This window comes from Martes martes (assembly GCF_963455335.1).
Source record: "Martes martes genome assembly, chromosome: 12".
NCBI lineage: Eukaryota > Metazoa > Chordata > Mammalia > Carnivora > Mustelidae > Martes > Martes martes.
In genome coordinates this window covers 11,719,921-11,746,544 of record NC_137900.1, presented here as the reverse complement: position 1 = coordinate 11,746,544, position 26,624 = coordinate 11,719,921, and the positions used below count along the sequence as shown (strand labels likewise).

The following is a 26,624-nucleotide window of genomic DNA, read 5'->3' as shown; positions in this document are numbered from 1 at the left end:
ATTCCCGAGGACTTAGGCATCCAAAGCACTGCTCCCGCCTCACCACCCCCTGGAGGCACCCCCAGCAGATACTGGTGCCACTCTAAAGCGACTCCTGCCCTGTAGAGGAGGGAGATGCTCCAGCGGCTCAGACCCTTAGCTGGCCGTGCAGGAGCAAGCTGTGCCCTTCGATGCTCCTGCAACTACCGCAGGGAGGCGGATGAGAGACTCGTAGGCTAATGGCCAGCCCTGCCCACCAACAAGCCTGAGGCAACCTCAGGCCTCTCAACAGCAGAGACCAAACCCTGCCTAGTACACCCACAGCACATACTTGGGGTCCTAGCAGTCAGCTAGGCTGAAGGCAACAGCGTTTCAGCCTCAAGAGCAGGATATATGCAGCCCGCACCGAGGGCACCTCTGGAGACCAGGGAGGGCAAGTACGATAGGGTACCACAGGACCTCTTCTACTCAAGGCCCTGACTTTCACAACGAGGAGATATATAGCTAGCTACCTAACAGACAGAAACAAACACAGAGTCGGGCAAAATGAGACAGTAATATATCTCAAATGAAAGAACAAGACAAAAATCACAGTAAAAGAGCAAAATGAAATGGAGGTAAACAATATACCTAATAAAGAATTCAAAATAATAGTCACAGGAATTGAGATGTCAGGAAAGAGTAGATGATCTCGATGAGAACTTCAACAAAGACAGAAAATACAGAATCAGAGCAGAAGAATTTAATAACTGAAATTAAAATATATATACTAAGGGAACTGACAGCAGATTAGAAGACACAGAAGAATGTATTAGTGATCTGGGGAACAGGGAATGGAAAGCAGTCAAGCTGAATATCAAAAAGAGAAAATAATACTAAAAAATGAGAACAGATTAAGGGAACTCAGCAACATCATCAGGTTGAATATGCACATTATAGGGATCACAGAAAGAGGAGCGAGAGCAAAGGGGGCAGAAAACTCATTTTAAAAAATACTAGCTGAAAAATGTCCTAATCTGGGAAGGAAACAGACATCCAAGTCTAGGAAGCACAGACAGCCCCTAAACAAAATGAACCCAAGGAGGACCACACCCAGATACATAATAATTAATTTTTATGAGGAGAATTTTTAAAGGAGCAAGAAACAACAGTTACACACTAGAGAAACGCCATAAGGCTATCAGATGATTTTTCAGCAGAAACTTTGCAGGCTAAGAGGGTGTGTCACTGATACAGTCTAAGTGCTGAAAAGATAAGACTCACAACTAAGAAAACTCTATCCAGAAAGGTTATCATTTAGAATAGAGAGACTTTCCCAAACAAACAAGTTAGATGAGTTCATCATTAAATTTAAAGGAACCTTTTTTTTTTTTTTAAAGATTTTATTTATTTATTTGAGAGAGAGAGATCAGAGTAGGCAGAGAGGCAGGAAGAGAGAGAGAGGAGGAAGCAGGCTCCCTGCTGAGCAGAGAGCCCTACGCGGGGCTCAATCCCAAGACCCTGAGATTATGACCCGAGCCAAAGACAGAGGCTCAACCCACTGAGCCCGGTGCCCCTAAAGGAAGCTCTTTAAGTGCAAAGACAAGCCCATAATTAGAAGAAAATTATTAAAGGAAAAAAGTCTCACAGTTAAAAGCAAACATATACGAAAGGTAGATCTGTCATTTATTTGAGAGAGTGAGTGAGTAAGTAAGCGGTAAGCGGGGAAAAGCAGAGGCAGAGGGAGAATCAGACTCCAGGCTGAACAGGGAACCCCATTGGGCCTTGATCCCAGGACCCTGAGATCATGACCTCATGACCTGAGCCAAAGGCAAACACCTAACTGAGCTACCCAGATGCCCTTGATAAATCACTTATAAAGCCAGTTTTCAAAACAACGAATACTAAAAATAATTATACCTACGAAACTTAGTCAAGGGATACACAAAACACAAAGATGTGAAGTATGGCATCATATACATAAAATGTGGAGATGGAAGTAAAAATGTAGTGACTTTAGAATGTGTTCAAACTTAAGCAACTATCAACTTAATATAGACTGCTACAGACATAAGATGTTATATATGAGCCCACTGATAACCACAAATCAAAAACCTAAAATAGACACACACAAAATAACCCAGAAAGGAATACAGGCGTAACACTAAAGAAAGCTTTCAACCATAAGGTAAGAGAAGAAATGAACAAAGGAGCTAACAAAAGCAGAAGACAATTTAAAAAAATGGCAATAAGTACACACCTATCAATAATTACTTCAAATGTAAATGGATTAAATGCTCTAATCAAAAGATGGGGCGCCTGGGTGGCTCAGTGGGTTAAAGCCTCTGCCTTCGGCTCAGGACATGATCCCAGGGTTCTGGGATCGAGCTCCACATCGGGCTCTCTGCTCAGCAGGGAGCCTGCTTCCTCCTCTCTCTCTCTGCCTGCCTCTGCCTACTTGTGATCTCTCTCTGTCAAATAAATAAATAAAATCTTAAAAACAAACAAACAAACCAAAAAAAAAAAACCCCAAAAGACAGAGAATGACTAAATGGATTAAAAAAAAACAACAACCAAGACCCATATATATACTTCCTTCAAGAGACTCACCTCAGACCTAAAGACACACAGACTGAAATGAGGGATGGAAAAGATATCCCATACAAATGAGCAGGAAAAAAAAAAAAAAAAAAAGGCAAGGGTACCAATAGGTATATAAGACAAAATAGACAATAAAACAGAAGCAAGAGACAAAGAAGAGCACCACATAATGATAAAGTGATCAGTCCAACAAGATGTAACAATTGTAAATATGTAAGCACCCAACATAGGAGCACCTAAATACAAAAAGTAAATATTAACAAAGTGTGAAATACAATAATAAAGAACTTTAACACCCCACTTACATCAATGGAAAGATCATGGAGACGAAACAACAACAAAGAAACAGCGGCTATGATCATTTAGATTAGATGGATCTAACAAATATACACAAAACAAAACATTACATCCCAAAATAGAAAACACATTCTTTTCAAGTGCATATGGAACATTCTCCAGAACAGATCACATTAGGCCACAAAACATGTCTCAACAAATTTAAGAAGACTAAAATCCTATCAAGCACCTTTTCTGACCACAATGATATAAAACTAGAAATCAATTACAAGAAAAATCTGGAAAGAACACGAACACATGGAGGTTAAACAAAATGCTATTCAACAATGAATGGGTCAACAAGAAATTAAAGACAACAAAAAAATACATGGAGACAAATGAAAATGGAAATACAGTGAGCCAAAATCTTTGGAATGCAGTAAAAGCAGTTCTAAGAGGGAATTTTATAGTAATACTGGCCTATCTCCACAAGGAAAATCTCAAACAATCTAACCTTACACTCAAAGGAGCTAGAACAAGAGGAAAGCAAGCTTAAAGCTAGGTAAAGGAAGAAGATGATAAAGATTAAAGCACAAATAAATGAAAAATGGACTAAAAGAAAGATAAAAGAAACCAATAGTTGGTTCCTTGAAAAGATAAACAAAATTGTTGAACTTTCAACCAGACTCATCAAGAAATAAAAAAGGGAGAGGACTCAAACAAATACAATTTGAAACAAAGGAAAAGAAATAACTGACACTACAGAAACACAAATAAGAAAATATTGGGGCGCCTGGGTGGCTCAGTGGGTTAAAGCCTCTGCCTTCGGCTCAGGTCATGATCCCAGGGTCCTGGGATCGAGTCCCGCATCAGGCTCTGCTCAGCAGGGAGCCTGCTTCCCTTCCCCTCTCTCTGCCTGCCTCTCTGCCTACTTGTGATCTCTAATAAATAAATAAAATCTTTAAAAAAAAAGAAAATATTATGAAGAATTATAGGCCAACAAATTGGACAATCTAGAAGAAATGGATAAATTCCAGAAACATATAATCTCCCAAAACTGAATAAGGAAGAAACAAAACATTTAAACAAAATAAACCAAACACTAGTAGTGAAATTGAATCACTACTCAAAAATCTCCCAGCAAACAAGTCCGGGACAAAATGATTTCACAAGTGAAATGTACCAAACATTTAAAGAAAAGGTGGTATGTATTCTTCTCAAACTATTCCAAAAAATGGAAAAGGAAAGAAAAAGTCCAAATTCATTCTACAAGACCAGCATTACATGAATACCAAAATCAGACAAAAAGACTACCAACACACAAAAAAACTGCAGGCCAGTATGTGATGAACATAGATGAAAAATCCTCATCGAAGTATGAACAATCCAAATTCAACAATACATTAAAAGGATCATTCACCAGGACCAAGCTCAAATTTTTCAGGGGATGTAAGGATGGTTCAGTATTCACAAATCAATGTGATACATCACATTAACAAGAAGGATAAAAATCACATCATCACCTCAATACATGTAGAAAAAACATTTGACAAAATACAACATCCATTCATGTTTAGAGAGAAACATACCTCAACATAATAAAGGCTATAAATGAAAAGCCCACATCTACGTCATACTCAATGATGAAAAACTGAAAGCTTTTCCTCTAGGATTAAGAACAAGAAAAGGACATCCACTATTATCACTTTTATTCAACATAAGACACAAAGTCCTAGCTGCAGCAATCAGACAAGAAAAATAAATTAAAGACATCCAAACTGGTAAAAGTAGTAAAACTGTCACTATTTGCAGATGGTATACTATATATAAAAAGCCCTAAAGTCTCCACCAAAAAACTGTTCAAACTGATAAAATAATTCAATAATACTGCAGGATAAAGAAATCTGTGGTATTTCTACACACTCATAATAAAATAGCAAAAACGGAAATTAAGAAAACAATCCCATATATTACTGCACCCCCAAAATATAAAATACCTAGGAATAAATTCAACCAAGGAGGTAAAAGCGTTATACTCAGAAAACTATAAGACACTGATGGAAGAAACCAACTGACACAAACAAATGGGAAGATAGACCAAGCTCATGGAAGAATACCATTAAAATGTTTAAACTATCCCAAACAACCCACAGATTCAATACAATCCTTATCAAAATATCAAGAGCATTTTTCACAGAACTTTTACAAATAATACTAAAATTTGTATGAAAACACAAAATATCCTGAATAGCCAAAAAATTTTGAGAAAGAACAAACCTGGAGGTATCTCAATCACAGATTTCAGGATATACTCCAAAGTTATAGTAATCAAAACAGCATGGTAACAGTCGAAAAACAGGCACATAGATCATCAACAGTATATAGAGAGCCTGGAAATAAACCCACACCTATAAAGTCAATCTACAACAAAGGAGGCAATAATATACAAAAGGAAAAAACAATCTTTTCAATAAATGCTGAAAAACTTGATAGTTACATGCAAAAGGATGAAACTGGACCACTTTCTTAGACCATGCACAAAAATAAACTAAAAATGGATTAAAGACCTAAATGTGAGACCTGAATACCACATAACCCCTACAAGATAAAACAGGCATCATGTTGCCTGATTTCAAGCTTTACTACAAAGCTGTGATCACCAAGGCAGCATGGTACTGGCAAAAAAACCAGACACACAGACCAGTGGAACAGAGTAGAGAGCCCAGATAAGAGAGCCCAGATATGGACCCACAACTCTATGGTCAAATAACCTTCGACAAAACAGGAAAAAATACACAGTGGAAAAAAGTCTCTTCAATAAATGGTGCTGGGAAAATTGGACGGCTATGTATAGAAGAATGAAACTTGACCATTCTCTTACACCAAACACAAAGATAAACTCAAAATGGATAAAAGACCTCAACGTGAGGCAGGAATCTATCAAAATCCTAGAAAAGAACATGGGCAGTAACCTCTTCGACATCAGCCACGGCAACTTTCAAGATATGTCTCCAAAGGCAAAGGACAACAAAAGCGAAAATGAACTTTGGGGACTTCATCAAGATCAAAAGCTTCTGCACAGCAAAGGAAACAGTCAACAAAACAAAGAGGCAACCACGGAATGGGAGAAGATATTCACAAATGACACTACAGACAAAGGGCTGATATCCAAGACCTACAAATAACTCAAACTCAACACCCAAAAAATAGATAATCACGTCAAAAAATGAGCAGAAGACATGAAAGACATTTCTCCAAAGAAGACATACAAATGGCTAGCAGACACATGAAAAAATGTTCATCATCATTAGCCATCAGGGAGATTCAAATCAAAGCCACATTGAGATACCACCTTACACCAGTTAGAATGGCCAAAATCAACAAGACCGTAAACAACATGTGTTGGAGAGGATGTGGAGAAAGGGGAACCCTCTTACACTGTTGGTGGGAATGCAAGTTGGTGCAGCCACTTTGGAAAACAGCATGGAGGTTCCTCAAAAAGTTGAAAATAGAGCTATCTACGACCCAGCAATCGCACTACTGGGTATTTACCCCAAAGATACAGATGCAGTGAAAAGAAGGGCCACCTGTACCCCAATGTTCATAGCAGCAATGGCCACAGTTGCCAAACTGTGGAAAGAACCCAGATGCTCTTCAACAGACAAATAGATAAAGAAGATTTGGTCTATACATACAATGGAGTATTATGCCTCCATCACAAAGGATGAATACCCAACTTTTGTATCAACATGGATGGGACTGCAGGAGATTATGCTGAGTGAAATAAGTCAAGCAGAGAGAGTCAATTATCAATATGATTTCACTTACTTGTGGAGCATAAGGAATAACACGGAGGACATTGGGAGGTGGAGAGGAGAAGTGAATTGGGGGAAATCGGAGGGGGAGACGAAGCAGGAGAGACTGTGGACTCTGAGAAACAAACTGAGGGTTCTGGGGGGGGTTGGGGGGGTTGGGTGAGCCTCATGGTGGGTATTAAGGAGGGCACATATTGCATGGAGCACTGGGTGTGGTGCATAAAAAATGAATTCTGGAACACTGGAAAAATAAAATAAAATAAGATAAAATGAAATAAAGATAAAACAGGCAGTAATCTCTCTGACAATGCCCTTAGCAACATATTTATGGCTATTGTCTCCTCAGACAAGGGAAAACAAAAGCAAAAAATAAACTATTGGGCCTATTGGTGTACCAAATACAGTTACTGGTACACCAAAAAAAAAAGCTTTTGCACAGTGAAGGAAGCCATCAACAAACAAAAAGGCAACCTAGTGAATAAGAGAAGACATCTGTAAATGATACTTTTGATACGAGGTTAATATCCAATATATATAAAGTTATTATGCAACTCAACACCTCCCTCCCAAAAAACAAAAAAAAAAAAACAAACAAAAAGCCCTCAACCTGATTAAAACATAACCAGAAAATCTGAATAGATATTTTTCCAAAGCAGACATACAGAAGCCCAGCAGATACTTAAAAAGAAGCTTGGGGTGCATAAACGGCTAGCTTTAGGGTCCAACTCTTGATTTCAGCTCAGGTCATGATCTCAGGGTCATGAGATAGAGCCCCACATTGGGCTCTGTGCTCAACAGTAAGTCTGCTGGAGATTCTCTCCCTCTCCCTTTGCCCCCCCCCGCCCCCACCCCCAGTAAAACAAATAAGTAAAATCTTAAAAAAAAAAAAAAAAAAGACACCCAACATCACGCATCATAAGGAAAATGTAAATCAAAACCACAATGAGCAATCACTTTACACTAGTCACAAAGGCTAATATCAAAAAGACAATTGACAAGTGTTGGCAAGGACATAGAGAAAAGGGAACCACTGTGAGCTGCTGTTAGGAATAGAAATACTTTAAGATCCAGTAATTCCATTACAGGGTAAAACAGGAACACCAGTTTCAAAATATATATGCACCCTATGTTTACTATAGTATTACTTAAAATAAGCAAAATGTGAAAGCAACCTAAGTGTCCGTCCGTAAATGAATGGATAAACAAGATGTGTTTTGTGTGTGTGTGTGTGTGTGTGTGTGTGTGTGTACACAGACTCTTAAGTCCAAAAAACTGGTGGTTGCCAGAGGGGAGGTGGGTGGGGGGATGGGTGAAATAAGGGGATTAAGAGATTAAAAACTTCCACTTATAAAATAAACTATACAAATGAAAAGTACAATGTAAGGAAAACAGTAATACTGGAACAACAGTGTATGATAATACACAATGCCTACACTTAGCGTGGTAAGCTACGAGTAGTACACAGAATTACTGAATCAATGCTGTACACCTGAAACTAACATTGTATGTTAATAGTTATTTCAATTAAAAAAAAAAAAAAGAAAACCCATGATACGCAAGAAACACATTTTAGATTCGAAGACACAGGTTTAAAGTAAAAGGATGAAAGTTGATATAATCAAATAGAACACTTCATTTCCCCTGTCCTAGCAATTCTCATTCCAGTGACAGGTACCGCTATCCAACCGTGAAGTCAAAGACGGGATCCTCTATTCTTCTACAATTGAATTCTTCAATCTACTCCCTGAGAAAATTCTGTGGTTCAGTTTTCTAAATTTGCTTGTCCAGTGCTACCATATGAGGTGAAGCCAGCCTTGTAACCGAACTCTGCTTTTATTTTTGTCCCTTTCAGTCTACTATCCATAAGGCAATGCTGAATGCTTTTAAAGCATATGAAACAGCATTTCTCTCCAGCTTAAAAACTTTGAAAGCCTTCTCTGTGTCTCACTGCATTTAGAATCAAATTCAATTTCCTTTCTTTTTTCTTCAAGGGTCTAATATGGTCTCTGCCTAGCTCTCGTATCTGCTACTTCTCAGGAACAAAATGGGACCTCCCGGGACACAGAGGAAGGACAGCCAAAGTGTTGAGAAAAAAAATAATTTATAATTTAAAATTCAGCAATATTAATATTCCAAAATGAGTGCAAAAGAATGTATTTTCCAACATACAAGTACTCAGAAAGTTCACCATGTCTCTAAAACACCCATGGAAAATATCTGTCGAGAAAAAAAAGTCTACCTCCTAAGAGGCAGAAGAATGAGAAAACAAGTAACATGATCAAATAAACCAGCCAAACATATTAAGTCTAAGTCAGGACAGACCATAAAAAATAACATTTTTTAAATAAAGACAAGTAAAATTTCTGAAGGTATGGATACGGAGTAGAGAAAGTATCTGAACTAAGTGGGAGAATAAAAATGCTAACTTAAAAAAATACATGTTATTTAAACTTTAAGAGTAGTCAACAGAAAAGGCTTAGAATATACAACTTTAGGGGGAAAAAATGAAGGAAACCTTTATCAACAGCAACAAAAAAGAGAAAGGAAGAAAGAGGAGCAGGGAGGAGGAATCGAACAAGCAGCACAGGGAGGCAAAAACAACTGTTAAGTGGACCTGGTGAAACTCCCTTCCTGATGACAGCGTCACAACACCACAATGACAAAAACTGCAGAAAAAACCCAGTACATACTACTCTCAGCAGATAAATCAAAATATGATGCAAGAAATAAATTAAAAAGACAGCTTTAAAATCTAGGAAGCAAAAACTAACATAATTATTAGGAAAAATAGACAAATCTACACTCATAGAAAAAGGTATCTCACTTTAAAAATGGATAAATTGGGTAGGTAATAAAGTATTTATCTGCATAATGTACGTATAGTAAACCTGTTCTAGCATATACATAATTTATACATACATATAAATATATAGACTGAGTAGACATTACTTATTACATACAAAACATGCACAAAACCAAATATACAAGTCCAAAAAGATCTCAAAATACCTAAAATAAGGTCATAAAGTCCACAATTATTAAACAGAAAAATAGAATTCTACATTCACACTTTGAAATTCCATACCCACAGAAATTAAAACAGTAAGAACTCCTGTACAAGCTTAAATGAATGAAAATGTTTAACTGAAAATATGAACTTTTAAACAGAAAAGCAATAAAAGCACTTATCAACATATACGAGACATACCCAAGTGATAACCAGAAAAATATTTATGCCCTGAAATGTATTTATTAAAAGTTAATAAAAGTGAAAAGCGAAATAATTTACGGAAGTAACAAGCCCTGGTAACTATGCCTAGGCAAAAATAGACAATCCTGGTCCAAGGAGTATTAAACTACTTAAAAAGTCAGCATAACTGAAAAACCAGTTAAGGATGGAACAAAATCAAATTTTAGGTCCATCTCACATGGTGCAAAAAAATGGTAAAAACAAGATTTTCTAGTTGAATCCAGCAACGCAGTAAAATATCAAATACAATTTGCAACAGAAACCTAACGATGATTCAACGTTACACAACGTAATAACCTGTATTCCTGTTTAGAGTTTTAAAGATGAAATCCTTATGCCTTTTCCCTCCTAAACTCTAAAGAAATATTAGCAATGGAGTACAAAGGGTTCACTCCCATGAGGAACAACAGAGACGTCGTCAGCAACTGGAGACCTCAACGGCATTCAAAAGAGGAAAGACAGCGGAGGGACGACAACAAATAACTCCTTTTATAGGAGCCACAGTGTGACGGCGATGAGAGAAAAGGGAAAGAAAGGAGGACTCTTTCAAAACAAAAAAACCCATTCCAGAGCTTCTGGAGAACTCAGAGATGTCAAGTATAAAAGACAACATAGAGAACCGGACTGCCCTGCCCTGCACCTCCTGACGCCCTGCCCCCAGACCCCATCCTAGACACCCTGAGCACTTAGCCCTGACAGCCCAGCCTCTGCACAGTTTATGAGAGGCGCTTGGGATCTGAAGATAAAGGCACAGAAAAAGGAGTGAAGCTGCAAACTGGAAGATTCACATAATGCTTCAACCACCAGGAATGTTTCAAGTTATACGTCTATTCCTAAGAAAGGTCATTCAAACTTCAGTTTCTGAATGGCTCTGAAGAAGCCTACTTTCTTCCACAGCCATCTTAAAATGATTTTGCCATCAAGCCCCACCGATGCACAAAGAATTTATTATCGACTTTTTAACGTCCTACCCTTAATGTCAACAGAATATATCTCTTAAAATTTAATTTTTGCTACTGAGATAACTAAATCCAATTTTACCATCACTCCAATAAACTATAGTCACTCAGCTGCAAAGATCACAGTGCCTGTCTAAGAGTAGTCTTGAGAATTTTTCCTCATTATCTTCTGTGCAACTGCTCTACTTCCAAATCTCAGTATCCCTCACAGATTAAAAAGGAAAATGAGGAGGGCCTTAAACAATTTCCAAACATAAAGTTGTCCCATAATCTAGACCTGAACACAAAAGTTAGGTCACATTACCATAGTAAAAATTTCAACACAATCTTACCTGCTTATCTTTCCTTTCTATAATATCTTGCTTTTGTTTGCATTTTTGAGAGGTCTCCTTAATATCTGTTGCCTATAAGATTGAACCAGAAGGAGGGGAACATAGTTAAAATCTCAAGCAAACCATTATGAGGCCTTATCCATCCAAATATCAAGTTAATCCACAAGGCTTTTCATTTCTTCCAAACCAAATTCAGTTACCAACCAAAATACTAACTTACTTACAAATCTATAAAATGTTATTTACTGATATTAAAAATAGCCATGGCAATATGCATACATGTTTCTTTATCCCTTCCCATGTATTATCTCGTGGTAGTTCATCTGATTCTAAAAAAACATTCTATTAGGATAGCAGGGTCCATAGTTCAAACTGTTCTTCAAAATCTTGGACTCCAAAATCTCCCTAAAGGTCAAAAGCCATGACCATAAAAATTTTTAAGTTTAAAATTTTTAAATAAAATTTTTAATAAATGGAATATTCCACATGCCATTATACTATTTATTCTAAAAACATCAGGTTTTCTATGATAAATTCATAGAAGAAATTCAATGTTTCCAGGAATACTACTCTGAATCCTCTTATTAAAATAATCACATTTTGGGGCATCTGGGTGGCTTGGTCGGTTCAGCATCTGCCTCTAGCTCAGGTCATGATCTCAGGGTGCTGGGATCGAGTCCTGTATTGGGCTCCCTGCTCAGCAAGGAGTCTGCTTCTCCCTCTGGCCCCGATTCACACGCTCTCTTGATCTCTCTCAAATACAATCTTTAGGGGGAAAGAAAATCACATTTCGGTATGCTCTTTTGTATGCTGGAATATCTTAAAGTAGCAACCTGCCCAAAGTGACGATTAGGAGCCTGAAAGCCCTGTGGTGGCAGACTTGAGTTAAAAAACAAACGAAAGCTACAAGTAAATTCACAAAATTACTTAGAAGACCTGGAGAGTAGTTTTTGTACTTGCTAAAATACAGAAAATTCTGGGGCACCTGGGTGGCTCAGTGGGTTAAAGCCTCTGCCTTCGGCTCAGGTCATGATCCCAGAGTCCTGGGATCGAGCCCCGCATCGGGCTCTCTGCTCGGCAGGGAGCCCGCTTCCTCCCTCTGTCTCCAGCTGCCTCTCTGCCTACTTGTGATCTCTGCCTGTCAAATAAATTAATAAAATCTTTAAAAAAATAAAATACAGAAAAATCCTAAATTGAGCCAGCAAAGTACCTTCTCTTTGATTCGAGCCTCCAACACCTGACGGTGCCTCTCAATTTCTTCAATTCGACGGGTCATAGGGATCTGCCCTTCCTTAAGTTTCCTCACCTCTTCCTTCACTCGGTCTCGAGCTAGTTTTACTTCTTCATACTCCTGACGAACATTTTCATACTCCTTGCAATTAATTCAAGAAACAGAAGTTAATGCACTACTAGCTTAAATTAACACATACACTAAAATCGAAGTGCAGGCAGAAACCAAATCTATGAAAAGACTGTTTTGATACCCTTTTGGCAAGTCTACTCATATAAAATTTACCCTCTGAAACAACTTCAGAAATAGCGAATACCAACAATGACTTATTAAGAAGCTTGATAATCACTCAGTTTATCTCCATTACTAGGCTGGACTCCAACTTCCATGGTTCTGAAACTTACACAGTAATTGCTACTAAAATGAGGTTTTCCTCTAGTCTCTCAATAAAGAAGAGATATGAGAATGTATAAATCAACAAAAGAAACTCAGTTATGAAAAGTAAAAATGAAAAAACAAAGGAAAAATGGATCAAAAGGAGAAAAAAATGTGGGTAAAAAACGATGCTTGTCATGTCACAGGAATTAATATTTGCTAAAAAACAAAAGTGCAGTGCTCAGAGAGCATACAGTAAGAATGAGAAGAAGAAAAATAAGAAAAGATTACAAACATTAAAATAAATTTAAAAAAAGGAAAAAAGATTGAAATCAATCTCAGAAAGAAAAAGATAAACCAAAAGACTTTAAAGGAGAAAGATAAAGTAGATTAAGGGTAATAATGGGCATAGGAAAATGTAGTCAAAACAAGCTGTAAAGCAAAAAGTTTAAGAATAATGGAATTATGGGACAGGGTAGGGTGAGGGGGTGGCAGAGAAAGGCCACAAATACAGCCACATGTTTTTCCATTCTAGTAACAATTACCTCCATCCTAACCCTGGAACAAACATTATAAAACTTTGTAACATTATAAAACTTTCTTACTTTGTTCCGCCTGTCAAAAAGAAATGCACTGAGGAAATGGACTCTTTAGCCCAAACTGTGGTCATAAATAATATATATACACTGCACAGTGATTAAAAGGAACAGTAGCCCCAATAAACTCAGGAAGCCAAAGTAGAGAATTCTAGTCCATAGCCCGCAGCTGTACCTGAACTTATTAGTGGTACACACCAAGTAAATTCTCTGTGACCTGAGGATGCTCAAAGATTTAATTTTTTGTGTAAACATTTTTAGCTCATTAACATCTTATAAAACAAACTGTTGAGGATTCAAATCTGGAAGAATTAAGAGCACTATCCACTGTTATTTGTTACACAATAATAGTAACAGTACACACCTATATCATAATACCACCAATAATACAAAATTTATTATGATATATAAGGCAAAAATGAACAAAAGCACCTAATTTGAATACAGAGCAATCAGTACCTTCTTTATAGTTTTTCTGCTAGTTCAAGCACACTATTTTTGCCTCAAATAATTAAGACTTACCACCCACGGCCTTTTCGCTTCAAGCATCTCAATCAAATCTAAATGCCGCTTACGTTCATAGAACCTCTCCACATCTTGTTTATATCTTTCATTCCTCTGAATCATTTTCTCTAGATATTCAGTTTTCTCTTTGCATGAGGTCTAAAACAAATATTTAACAATTAGCTTAACTGTAAAGACAACAGGCCAGATTCTTTAATGATGAAAATGAACAATGCTACCAAAATTTCACAATAAAGAATTTCACAGGCGTTCTTAATAACTGTGTACAACTAACATGCATACCTGAGCTCTGGTCTAGGCCCTGCAATTTATTAGTTGTGTGACTGTGGGGAAGCCCCACCACATCTCTAAGCCTAGCCTCTTCCTGCCTGAAGAAAAGACACTTATCTGCCCCACTCACCTCAAGGGTAGAAGCAACACACTTACTCTAAGCGCAAAGTCAACAAAAGCTATAATGTGATATACAAATGAAAACTAGTATTATTACAATTAGTATGTTATGAATACCCATGACTTAGGGCTTAGAAATGAGAGGAAAGAAGATAAAATTTGCCCTTTAGGCTGTGAGTTAACAAATACAAAGATGTACTCAAAACCTAGCAGGATAAGTGGCTACATTCCTTCAGGGGATGGTACTAATTTCAGAGAGTGTTTCCGATGGTGTACAGGAGTCCCTCCCCTTATTTGGGGGGAATAGAGTCCCAAACCACTAGAGGATGCCTGAAACTGCAGACAGTACCAAACCCATATATACTGCTTTTTCCTGTACATGCATGCCTATGATAAAGCTTACTTTACATATCAGGCACAGTAAGAGACTAATAACAAGAAAATAGAGTAACAATAAGCAGTCATAAAAGTTAATGAATGTGGCTTCTCTCTCAGAATATATCATCATACTATCGTCACCCTTCTTGTGATAATGTGAGATGATAAAATGCCATGTGATGACATGAAGTGAGGCATTGTAACATAACGTTAGACTACTGTTGACCTTGTGACCATTATGTCAGGAAGATCATCTGCTTCTGGACCACAGGTGACTGCGGGTAATTGAAATGGCAGGTAACTACAAGCATGAATAATGGGGGACTACTGTATCAGACTGTTCCATGGGGGCAAGGTACAAAGATGGACAGAGTATCTGAAGAAGCATAAAATAATTACTACTCCTTTGGTCACGGACTCTGAAAAAGTATAATAAATTATAATAATTTGCATATTATTAAGTATGGACAGTTACAGTTGAAGAGAAAGCATTTGTTTATAAGATATCTTATGAAAATTTACTGAATTTATTTTAGTGGCTGAGACATGGAAAATGATTCATTAAACAAAACACCTCTGCAAATGATATGCTATAAAAGGATATTTTAATTTATGCGTTTATTTAAGGTGAACATAAAAACAACACTGCAACTGAACATAGAGCTCTCTACAAAGTCTACCCTCCTGCAACTCAAAAAATATGAGAACAGGTTCAACAGAAACACTACATCAAAAGCTACAGGTTCATTGCTGTATTACACAAAGCCTTGTGCCATCCTGGCATATGGCCGGTGTTTTAAGAAATACTGAATGAGTAAAAGAATAATACCGAAACTTCCTGAGAGAAATAAATACTTTAAAATACCATTATTGGTTCCTCAGAAATTCAATTAATAACATGTATTTGATGAAATGGTAGTCAAATTTTTCAAACTTTTTTCAACTCCAATTCTCACTTTCTATGACTTAATTAATGTCAGCAATACAATCCCAGGTGGAAAAAACCCACAAATATATGAAGCCACTCGATGAATCAGAGCTACTATTCACCCTACCACATTGTGAAAGATGGAAATCAGTCAGGGACAATAAAATTAGTTGTCTGTTTATAAATACCTCTAGTTGTTTTTCTTTCTCCCTGAAGTTTTTGAGTTCACAATGGTATCTGTGCATTTCTGGAGGACCAATAGACTTCTCAGTAGCTTCAAGGAGTTCAATTTTACTCAGTTTAGCAAATTCTCCAACTTTATCCTAGAGCATAAAAGTTAAATATCAGCAACTATTATCATTTTTTTTTAAAGACTTATTGTTAGAATGGGAGAGGAACAGAGAAACTTAAGCAGACTCTGAACTCAGCAGAGAGTCCAATATAGGGCTCGACCTTACGACCCTGACAACATGACCTGAGCAGAAACCAAGAGTCGGACACGTAACTGAATGTGCCGCCCAGGTGCTCTGCAACTATTACCATTCATAAATATCTTCAAAACATATTTCACTCAGTGATCACGCTTGTTAAAATGAAACACATTTAAAAGAAAAAAAAAATTGTTAAGATGTGCAATATATAAACTCTGTCCTTCATATATTATTCCTTAAATTGATAAAGGGTATGAATTGTCATCTAAGAACCTTTTAAAATTTTCTAGCTCAATATTTCTAGGGTAAAGTGTTTATATACATATAATAAATAGCTTGGAGATAAAAAAGAGTTCCCTGGACTGAAACCATCATCTACCACACATCAACTGGAATGTTAGAAGTTAAGAAAAAGGATATTTATAACAACTACCTCTGGACATATCGGACATCAGCTAACAATGCTTTCAAATTTTAAATTTTTATTTAATTTGGACATATGTAATCAAGTCATTGTTTTTGAATTGAAAAAATGAACTATAATTCAGTCACTACACAGCACTCAAAGAAATTTAACATTTCATGTGCATCTTCAGGATATTTTTACTAAAACTTAAAATATAACAAAGTTTTAGAATGCACATCTATAGATTTAAGAGTTGTAGTATATCACATATTTCATATAAAAACATGATTAAGAAGTTGTTTATTACCAAAATTTTAAGTGCCTACAAACTGTAGCACATGGCCATGCAAGTTACTATACTTAAAAACAATACTTTATTTCCTTTACCATATTCTGTAGTTTAGACTTTCAGCTTTTTATGAATTGAAATCTTCCAAATTACTTCAATAAGATTATGAGATGAAACACACCTTTTACAAAGAATTGTTAGAAAGTATTAGTTATGACGCTTACTTTAAATAGCCTCTATTACAATATCCCTTGAAAAGTATTTAGATTCTGCTATGTCATGAAGAGGACACAAATTCTACCATGTGTACACTTAATTCTCTCATACCTGAGGTAGAAATTGGCAAAGATTGCCCACTTGAATGTTTAAAGCTGCAACTTGCTCTTCTACTACTTTCTGGGTTGTAGATTTTTTGTTGATGAACCAAGACGACTGATTTTTTGCCACGTCAATCTCACGGGTAATTACAAGATTTCCTGAAGTTCTGAACCTAGTTAAAAATAATTTTAAAAATCTTTATGTTCAAAATACATATATCGTTTTAGAAATATAATTTCCAAAATTCTCTTGCAAAAAAGGTTGCCAGACAGGATTATTATAACTTTTATTCTTTTTGAAATTTTGGCCCCTCCAAAGAAGGAAACCTTGATAATTATTGGTAATAATACATAATTGATCACAGGTAAGTTACCACTTTTTCAACATCATAATTATTTAAACAATTAAAATAAAACAAAGCCAACACTAATTTCCAAACACTGACAGAGGATTTACATATCTGGAGTTATTTATCCTTTAATTATTATTCTCCAATCACATGTGTTGACTGCAATTCAAAATGGGTTGGTATATTCAACCATACAAAATTAAGTAAGTGCTGTAACTTCCTCTACTGGAAGATAAATGAATGAAAACCAATTCTTGCATAAGCAGTTCCAGACATCAAAACTAGCCTGGTCATACAGGTAGCCCATGCCTTCCTTGTCACGTACTCCACTCTGAATTCAGAGGGGACTACATCATACGCCCTCTTAAAGGAACATTAAGCAATACAGAATCTGAAAGAAGGGTATTTACTTATTTCTTGCTTTTAGAAGTACTACTGCTCCACACCTCCCATCCATCTTCTTCACTGGGAATCAGCAGCATGTGGTAGAAAGATAAATTATTGGTATTCAATGGCTAAATGACAATGATATTTTGTAAATGTTGTGTATATAGACTATACTGTAATCAGAACACTCCAAACATTAAGGTTTTAGAACTTTAAAAAAAAGTAATTTTAAATTTTCATTTCCAGCAGGATGACTAATGAAGTACTCTGTTGGTCTTCTTGTTCTGAACTACAAATAATGAAATATTAAAATATGTTCACAAATGCATTTATGAGTTAGCATGAAAGCAAGTAAATCTGGCCTAAATCCCAGGGCAGGTGGAGTTGAAAAATGAAAACTGGCTTTTATTTAGGGAGTATCTGTTCCACCAAATAACCTTACACATTCATTTTCATAATCTCCTAGGAGAGGAGCTACAAAGGCCCCAAACTACCCAAGGTAGAGAGTCTAATAAAAACCATCCCCCAAAGACTATACCCTCAATGTAAGGGTAAACTAGAACTACTCCATAATCACCACTACCACCACCGCCAACACCACTGCCACCACCGACAGTGAGGTAAACTGCCTGTCTCAAACTATGGCCTGAACTGCAAAAAAAACAAACAAACAAACAAAAAAAACCCCACAATTTCTCCTGAGGACAGTTAATAACCTCAACCCAGTCTCAGATGTATTAGTATACTTAAGTCAGTTACATGACATACCTAGGGTTCCAAAATGCACAAACTGAGAATTGTGTATATTTTGATCCTGGATTGAAAGTACCCAGTAGTCTGTTGTATAAGTTAGTGAAAATTCCCTCAGCAGGAATCCACCTTTACCCTCAAAAAATTAACACAAAGTTCAAAGAGAAAGGGGCAGCTTACTGGAAACACACATACATGAAAACAAAACCAAGAGTAAGAACTAGCAGAAATAACAAAGTAGAGTCATACCGAATGAATGGGCAAATACAGAATAAGGAAATTCACTATATTTCAAGAAATAGAAGATTGAAAATATTTACTTATATCTGATCTAAATTAGAACTAAAGGGAAATGGACCTAGAATGCAGCACAAAGACATAAAAAGATGAAAAATATGGAGAATGGTAAGAGACACAGATGACTGAGTAAGAGAACCTAACATCTAATAGGAGTTCCAGAAGGGAAGGAGACACAAAGGGTCAGTGGCAATATAGGAAGAGATAATAGATAAGAATTTTCCAAACCATAAATTTAAGAAGCACATTAAATCCCAAGCAAATAAATAAAAAAATAAATCCACATCTAAATATATGATGTGAAACTATAAAATACCAAAAACAGGATTTTAAAAGACACTTGAGCCACATGAAACCAATTCCCGCCCCCCCCCCAACAAAAGGCACTTGAGATAAAGAGAATTACTGCCAAAGAAACTAGGATTATATTCACATCTGAAGACTGTGGAATTATACTTCACATGTGTTGAGAAAAGACTTATCAATGTAGAATTTATATCTACCAAATACATCTTTCAAGACTTAGAATGGGTAGGTCAAGATGGGGGAGGAAGAGCAGGCTGAGATGACATCAGGTAGCAGGAGATTAGCTAGATCGTTATTAAACCATTCCGAGCACCTACAAATCCAACAGGAGATCGAAGAGAAGAAGAGCAGCAATTCTAGAAACAGAAAATGGACCACTTTCTGAAAGGGTTTTTTCTTCTACAAAATTTTGGGATACAACTTCTTCTAATAGATCAAAATATACCCTAGGGACGCCTGGGTGGCTCAGTTGGTTAAGCGGCTGCCTTCGGCTCAGGTCATGATCCCAGCGTCCTGGGATCGAGTCCCACATAGGGCTCCTTGCTCCGCAGGGAGCCTGCTTCTCCCTCTGCCACTCTGTCTGCCTGTGCTCGCTCTCTCTCTCTCTCTCTGACAAATAAATAAATAAAATCTTTAAAAAAAAAAAATTCTCTTTAAAAAAAAAAAATATATATATACCCTAAATCTAGCACAGGGTTTGTTCTAATCTCCAGCCTGAGCAAATTCTCTCCACTTTCTTTTCCTTTCTTTTCCCAACCAACTTATCAACTCCTTTTTGGAGTTTTTTTTAAATTTTCATCTTTACAGTCATATTCCATCCCTTCACCATGTTTACCCTTATTGTGTGTGTGTGTGTGTGTGTGTGTATTTTTTTTTTTCTTTCTTAAAAATTTTGGGAGGTAGTTTCTTCTAAAATAATCCAAAAATAAATAATAAATAAATAAAATAATCCAAAATACTCCCAAAATCAAGTGGGTGGCTCTGTTCTATTCACCAAACACATATATTTTCTTTTTTAAATTCTTTTTTGAACTTCTTTTTAACCCTTCTCCCCACAATTTGAGGTCTCTTCTGATTTGGTTAATGCATATTTTTCTGGGGTCTTTGCCACCCTTTTAGTATTTTATTCTCTCATTCATATATTCTTATCTGGGTAAAATGACAAGGCAGAAAAACTCACCACAAAAAAAAGAACAAGAGGCAGTACCAAAGGCTAGGGACCTAATCAGTACGGACGTTGGTAATATGTCAGATCTAGAGTTCAGAATGATGATTCTGAAGGTGCTAGCTGGGTTCAAAAAATGCATGGAACATATTAGAGAAATCCTGTCTGGAGATATAAAAGCCCTTTCTGGAGAAATAAAAGAACTAAAATCTAACCAAGCTGAAGTCAAAAAGGCTATTAAAATGAGGTGCAATAAAAAATGGAGGCTCTTACTGCTAGGATAAATGAGGCAGAAGAGAGAATTAGTAATATAGAAGACCAAATGACAGAGAATAAAGAAGCTGAGCAAAAGAGAGACAAACAACTACTGGACAATGAGGGGAGAATCTGCGAGATAAATGATACCATAAGACGAAACAATATTAGAATAATTGGGATTCCAAAAGAAGAAGAAAGAGAGAGGGGAACAGAAGGTATATTGGAGCGACTTATTGTAGAGAATTTCCCTAATGTGGCAAAGGGAACAAACATCAAAACCCGGGAGGCGCAGAGAACCCCCCTCAAAATCAGTAAGAATAAGTCCACACCCCGTCACCTAATAGTGAAACCTGTCTTAGCGACAAAGAGAAAATCCTGAAAGCAGCCCGGGACAAGAAGTCTGTAACATACAATGATAAAAATATTAGATTGACAGCAGACTTATCCAGAGACCTCGCAGGCCAGAAAGAAGTGGCATGATATATTCAGAGTACTAAATGAGAAAAACATGCAGCCAAGAATACTATATCCAGCTAGGCTATCACTGAAAATAGAAGGAGAGATATAAAGCTTCCAGGACAAACAAAAACTAAAAGAATTTGTAAACACCAAACCAGATCTACAGGAAATACTGAAAGGAGTCCTCTAAGCAAAGAGAGAGCCTAAAAGTAATAGGCCAGAAAGGAACAGAGATAATATACAGTAACAATCACCTTACAGGCAATACAAGGGCATTAAATTCATATCTCTAAATAGTTACCCTGAATGTAAATGGGCTAAATGCCCCCAATCAAAAGACACAGGGTATCAGATTGATTGAAAAAAACAAAACCCATCAATATGCTGTCTACAAGAAACTCATTTTGGACCTAAAGATACCTCCAGATTTAAAGTGAGGGGGTGGAAAACAATTTACCATGCCAATGGACATCAAAAGAAAGCTGGGGTGGCCATCCTTATATCAGATCAATTAGATTTTAAGCCAAAGACTATCATAAGAGATGAGGAAGGATACTCTACCATACTCAAAGGGTCTGCCCAGCAAGATCTAACAATTTTAAATATCTATGCTCCTAACATGGGAGCAGCCAACTATACAAACCAATTAATAACAAAATCAAAGAAAAACATCGATAATAATACAATAATAGTAGGGGACTTTAACACCCCCCTCACTGAAATGGACAGTTCATCCAAGCAAAAGATTAACAAGGAAATAAAGGCCTTAAATGACACACTGGACCAGATGGACATCACAGATATATTCAGAACATTCCATCCCAAAGCAATAGAATACACATTCTTCTCTAGTGCATGTGGAACATTCTCTGGAATAGATCACATCCTGGGTCACAAATCAGGTCTCAACTGGTACCAAAAGATTGGGATCATTCCCTGCATATTTTCAGACCACAATGCTCTGAAGCTAGAACTCAATCACAAGAGGAAAGCTGGAAAGAACCCAAATACATGCAAGCTAAAGAGCATCCTACTAAAGAATGAATAGGTCAACCAGGAAATTAAAGAATTGAAAAAATTCATGGAAACAAATGATAATGAAAACACAACTGCTCAAAATCCATAGGACACAGCAAAGGCAGTCCTGAGAGGAAAACAGAGACACAAGCCTTTCTCAAGAAACAAGAAAGGTCTCAAATACACAACCTAATCCTACACCTAAAGGAGCTGGAAAAAGGACAACAAAGAAAGCCTAAATCCAGCAGGAGAAGAGAAATAATAAAGATCAAGCAGAAATCAATGAAATAGAAACCAAAAACCAACAGAACAAATCAACGAAACTAGGAGCTAGTTCTTTGAAAGAATTAAGAAAATTGATAAACCCCTGGCCAGACTTACCAAAAAGAAAAGGGACCCAAATAAATAAAATCATGAATGAAAGAGGAGAGATCACAACCAACACCCAAGAAATACAAACAATTATAAGAACATATTATGAGCAACTATACGCCAGCAAACTTGACAATCTGGAAGAAATGGATGCATTCCTAGAGACATATAAACTACCACAACTGAACCAGGATGAAATAGAAAATGTGAATAGACCCATAACCAGTAGGGAGATTGAAGCAGTCATCAAAAATCTCCCAACAGGGACACCTGGATGGCTCAGTGGGTTGAGCCGCTGCCTTCGGCTCAGGTCATGATCCTGGGGTCCTGGGATCGAGTCCCGCATCGGGTTCTCCGCTCCACGGGGAGCCTGCTTTCCCCTCTCTCTCTGCCTGCCTCTCTGCCTACTTGTGACCTCTGTCTGTCAGATAAATAAATAAAATATTAAAAAAAAAATCTCCCAATAAACGAGAGCCCAAGGCCAGATGGCTTCCCTGGGGAATTCTACCAAGCATTTAAAGAAGAATTAATTCCTATTCTCCTGAAACTGTTCCACAAAACAGAAATGGAAGGAAAACTTCCAAGCTCATTTTATGAGGCCGGCATTACCTTGATCCCAAAACCAGACAAAGATCCCATCAAAAAAGAGATTACAGACCGATATCCTTGATGAACAGAGATGTGAAAATTCTCACCAAAATACTAGCCAATAGGATCCAAGAGTATATTAAAAGGATTATTCATCATGATTAAGTGGGATTTATTCCAGGGCTGCAAGGTTGGTTCAACATCCATGAGTCAATCAATGTGATATAATACATTAATAAAAGAAAAACCAGAAACATATGATACTCTCAATAGATGCTGAAAAAGCATTTGACAAAGTGCAGCATCCTTTCTTGATCCAAACTCTTCAAAGTGTAGGGATAGAGGGTACATACCTCAATATTATCAAAGCCATCTATGAAAAACCCACCGCAAATATCATTCTCAATGGAGAAAAACCAAAAGCTTTTCTGCTAAGGTCAGGAACATGGCAGGGATGTCCGTTATCACCACTGCTATTCAACATAGTACTAGAAGTCCTAGCCTCAGCAATCAGACAACAAAAAGAAATTAAAGGCATCCAAATCGGCAAAGAAGAAGTCAAACTCTCACTCTTTGCAGATGATATGATACTTTATGTGGAAAACCCAAAAGACTCCACTCCATAACTGCTAGAACTCATACAGGAATTCAGTAAAGTGTCAAGATATAAAATCAATGCACAGAAATCAGCTGCATTTCTATACACCAAAAGTAAGACAGAAGAAAGAGAAATTAAGGAGTCAATCCCATTTACAATTCCACCAAAACCATAAGATACCTAGGAATAAACCTAACCAAAGAGGCAAAGAATCTCTACTCAGAAAACTATAAAGTACTCATGAAAGAAACTGAGGAAGACACAAAGAAACAGAAAAATGTTCCATGCTCATGGATTGAAGAACAAATATTGTGAAAATGTCTATGCTACCTAAGCAATCTACACATTGAATGCAATACCTATCAAAATACCATCCATTTTTTTCCAAGAAATCGAACAAATAATCCTGAAATTTATATGGAACCAGAAAAGACCTCGAACAGCCAGAGGAACGTTGAAAAAGAAAGCCATAGTTGGTGGCATCACAATTTCAGACTTCAACCTCTATTACAAAGCTGTAATCATCAAGACAGTATGGTACTGGTACAAAAACAGACATATAGATCAATGGAACAGAATAGAGAGCCCAGAAATAGACCCTCAACTCTATGGTCAACTAATCTTTGACAAAGCAGGAAAGAATGTCCAATGGAAAAAAGACAGTCCCTTCAACAAATGGTGTTGGGACAATTGGACAGCCACATGCAGAAAAATGAAACTAGACCATTTCCTCACACCATACACAAAAATAGACTCCAAATGGAGGAACGACCTCAATGTGAGACAGGAATCCATCAAAATCCTTGAGGAGAACACAGGCAGCAACCTCTTCAACCTCAGCCACAGCAACTTCTTCCTAGAAACATCACCAAAGGCAAGGGAAGCAAGGGCAAAAATGAACTATTGGGACTTCATCGAGATCAAAAGCTTTTGCACAGCAAAGGAAACAGTCAACAAAACCAAAAGACTACTGACAGAATGGGAGAAGATACCTGCAAACGAAATATCAGATAAAGGGCTAGTACCCAAAATCTATAAGAACTTATCAAACTCAACACCCAGAGAACAAATAATCCAATCAAGAAATGGGCAGAGGACATGAACAGACATTTCTGCAAAGACGACATCCAGATGGCCAACAGACACATGAAAAAGTGCTCCATATCACTTGGCATCAGGGAGATACAAATCAAAACCACAATGAGATACCACCTCACGCCAGTCAGAATGGCTAAAATCAGCAAGTCAGGAAACAACAGACGCTTGCGAGGATGTGGAGAAAGGAGAACCCTCCTACACTGTTGGTGGGAACACAAGCTGGTGCAGCCACTATGGAAAACAGCATGGAGGTTCTTCAAAAAGTTGAAAATAGAGCTACCTATGACCCAGCAATCGCACTACTGGGTATTTACCCTAAAGATACAAATGTAGTGATCTGAAGGGGCACGTGCACCAAATGTTTATAGCAGCAATGTCCATAATAGCCAAACTATGGAAAGAACCTAGATGTCCATCAACAGATGAATGGATAAAGAAGATGTGGGGTGTGTGTACACAATGAAATACTATGCAGCCATCAAAAGAAATGAAATCTTGCCATTTGCAATGACGTGGATGGAACTAGAGGGTATTATGCTGAGCGAAATAAGTCAATCAGAAAAGATAACAAACATATGATCTCCTGATATGAGGAAGTTGAGAGGCAAAGTGGGGGATTTGGGGGGTAGGGAAGGAAAAAATGAAACAAGATGGGATTGGGCAGGAGACAAACCATTAAGAGACTCTAAATCTCACAAAACAAACTGAGGGTTGCCGGGGGAAAGGGGGTAGGGGAGGGTGGTTGGGTTATGGACATTGGGGAAGGTATGTGCTTGGTGAGTGCTGTGAAGTGTGTAAATCTGGCGATTCACAGACCTGTAGCCCTGGGACTAATAATACATTATATGTTAATAAAAAATTTTTTTAAATTTTAAAAAAGAGCAAAAGAACATCATTTTCAGACAAAAACTGAACATTCCACTAGAAGATCCTCATTAAAGAAAACTTAAAAATTTCCTCTGGTGGAAAGAAAGTGATCTCAAAGGAAATAACAAAAATGCAAGAAAAAATAAAAGCAAGACAAACCAAAAACACATGAGATAATTCTAAACAAACACTGACAATAGAAATTGATAGTAGTTATTATGTCTAAAAGAGTTTAAAAGACAAGACAAAATTAAAATAGTTCAAGTTACTCAAATAAAAACTCTAAGGTCTTTATTCAATAGGAAGATACAGACATTTTGGTCTAGACTGAAATTCAAGTATATGTGTTAAAAATTCTAACAACTGCTAATACAAGAATGAGTAATTTCCAAAATAGTAAAGAAAAATTACACAAAAATCCAAACAAAGTCAAGAGAGAAAAGAAATACTGAAAAATATAACAAATAAAAAGCACAGAATAAGGCAGTAAAAATAAGTCCCAACATATAAACCAATAAATGTAATGGATATGCACTATTTAAAAGGCTATGTAGGGGTGCTTGGGTGGCTTAGTGGGTTAAGCCTCTGCCTTCGGCTCAGGTCGTGATCCCAGCATCCTGGGATCGAGCCCCGTATCGGGCTCCCTGCTCTGCAGGAAGCCTGCTTCTCCCTCTCCCATTCCCCCTGCTTATATTCCCTCTCTCGCTTTATCTCTCTCTGTCAAATAAATAAATAAAATCTTAAAAAAAAAAAAGGCTATGTAAACACCACCCAACTATACATGTTGAAACGAGATATAAAAGGTATTAAAAACTTGAAATTAATGAATAAAAAAAGATAATTTGGAAAACACTTAAAAAAGAAAGCTGCCGGGGCACCTGGGTGACTCAGTGGGTTAAAGCCTCTGCCTTCAGCTCTGGTCATGATCTCAGGGTCCTGGGATCGAGCCCCACATCGGGCTCTCTGCTCAGCGGGGAGATTGCTTCCTCCTCTCTCTCTGCCTGCCTCTCTGTCTACTTGTGATCTCTACTAACAAATAAGTAAATAAAATCTTT

At 37.1% G+C, this 26,624-nt stretch overlaps 1 protein-coding gene across 2 annotated transcripts in view; it reads right to left on the bottom strand.

Annotated features, from left to right (window-relative positions):
• The window catches only part of SMC5 (structural maintenance of chromosomes 5), a 97,844-nt gene that overhangs the window by 54,164 nt on the left and 17,056 nt on the right, over window positions 1–26,624 (bottom strand). For both annotated transcript variants that reach the window (XM_080820328.1, XM_080820329.1), the window contains exons 4-8: window positions 17,068–17,230; window positions 15,803–15,937; window positions 13,916–14,056; window positions 12,402–12,563; window positions 11,192–11,263 (exon numbers count right to left, since the gene is read on the bottom strand). In XM_080820328.1, coding sequence (XP_080676454.1) covers window positions 11,192–11,263; window positions 12,402–12,563; window positions 13,916–14,056; window positions 15,803–15,937; window positions 17,068–17,230 — 673 coding nt within the window. The remainder of the gene's footprint in view (window positions 1–11,191; window positions 11,264–12,401; window positions 12,564–13,915; window positions 14,057–15,802; window positions 15,938–17,067; window positions 17,231–26,624) is intronic.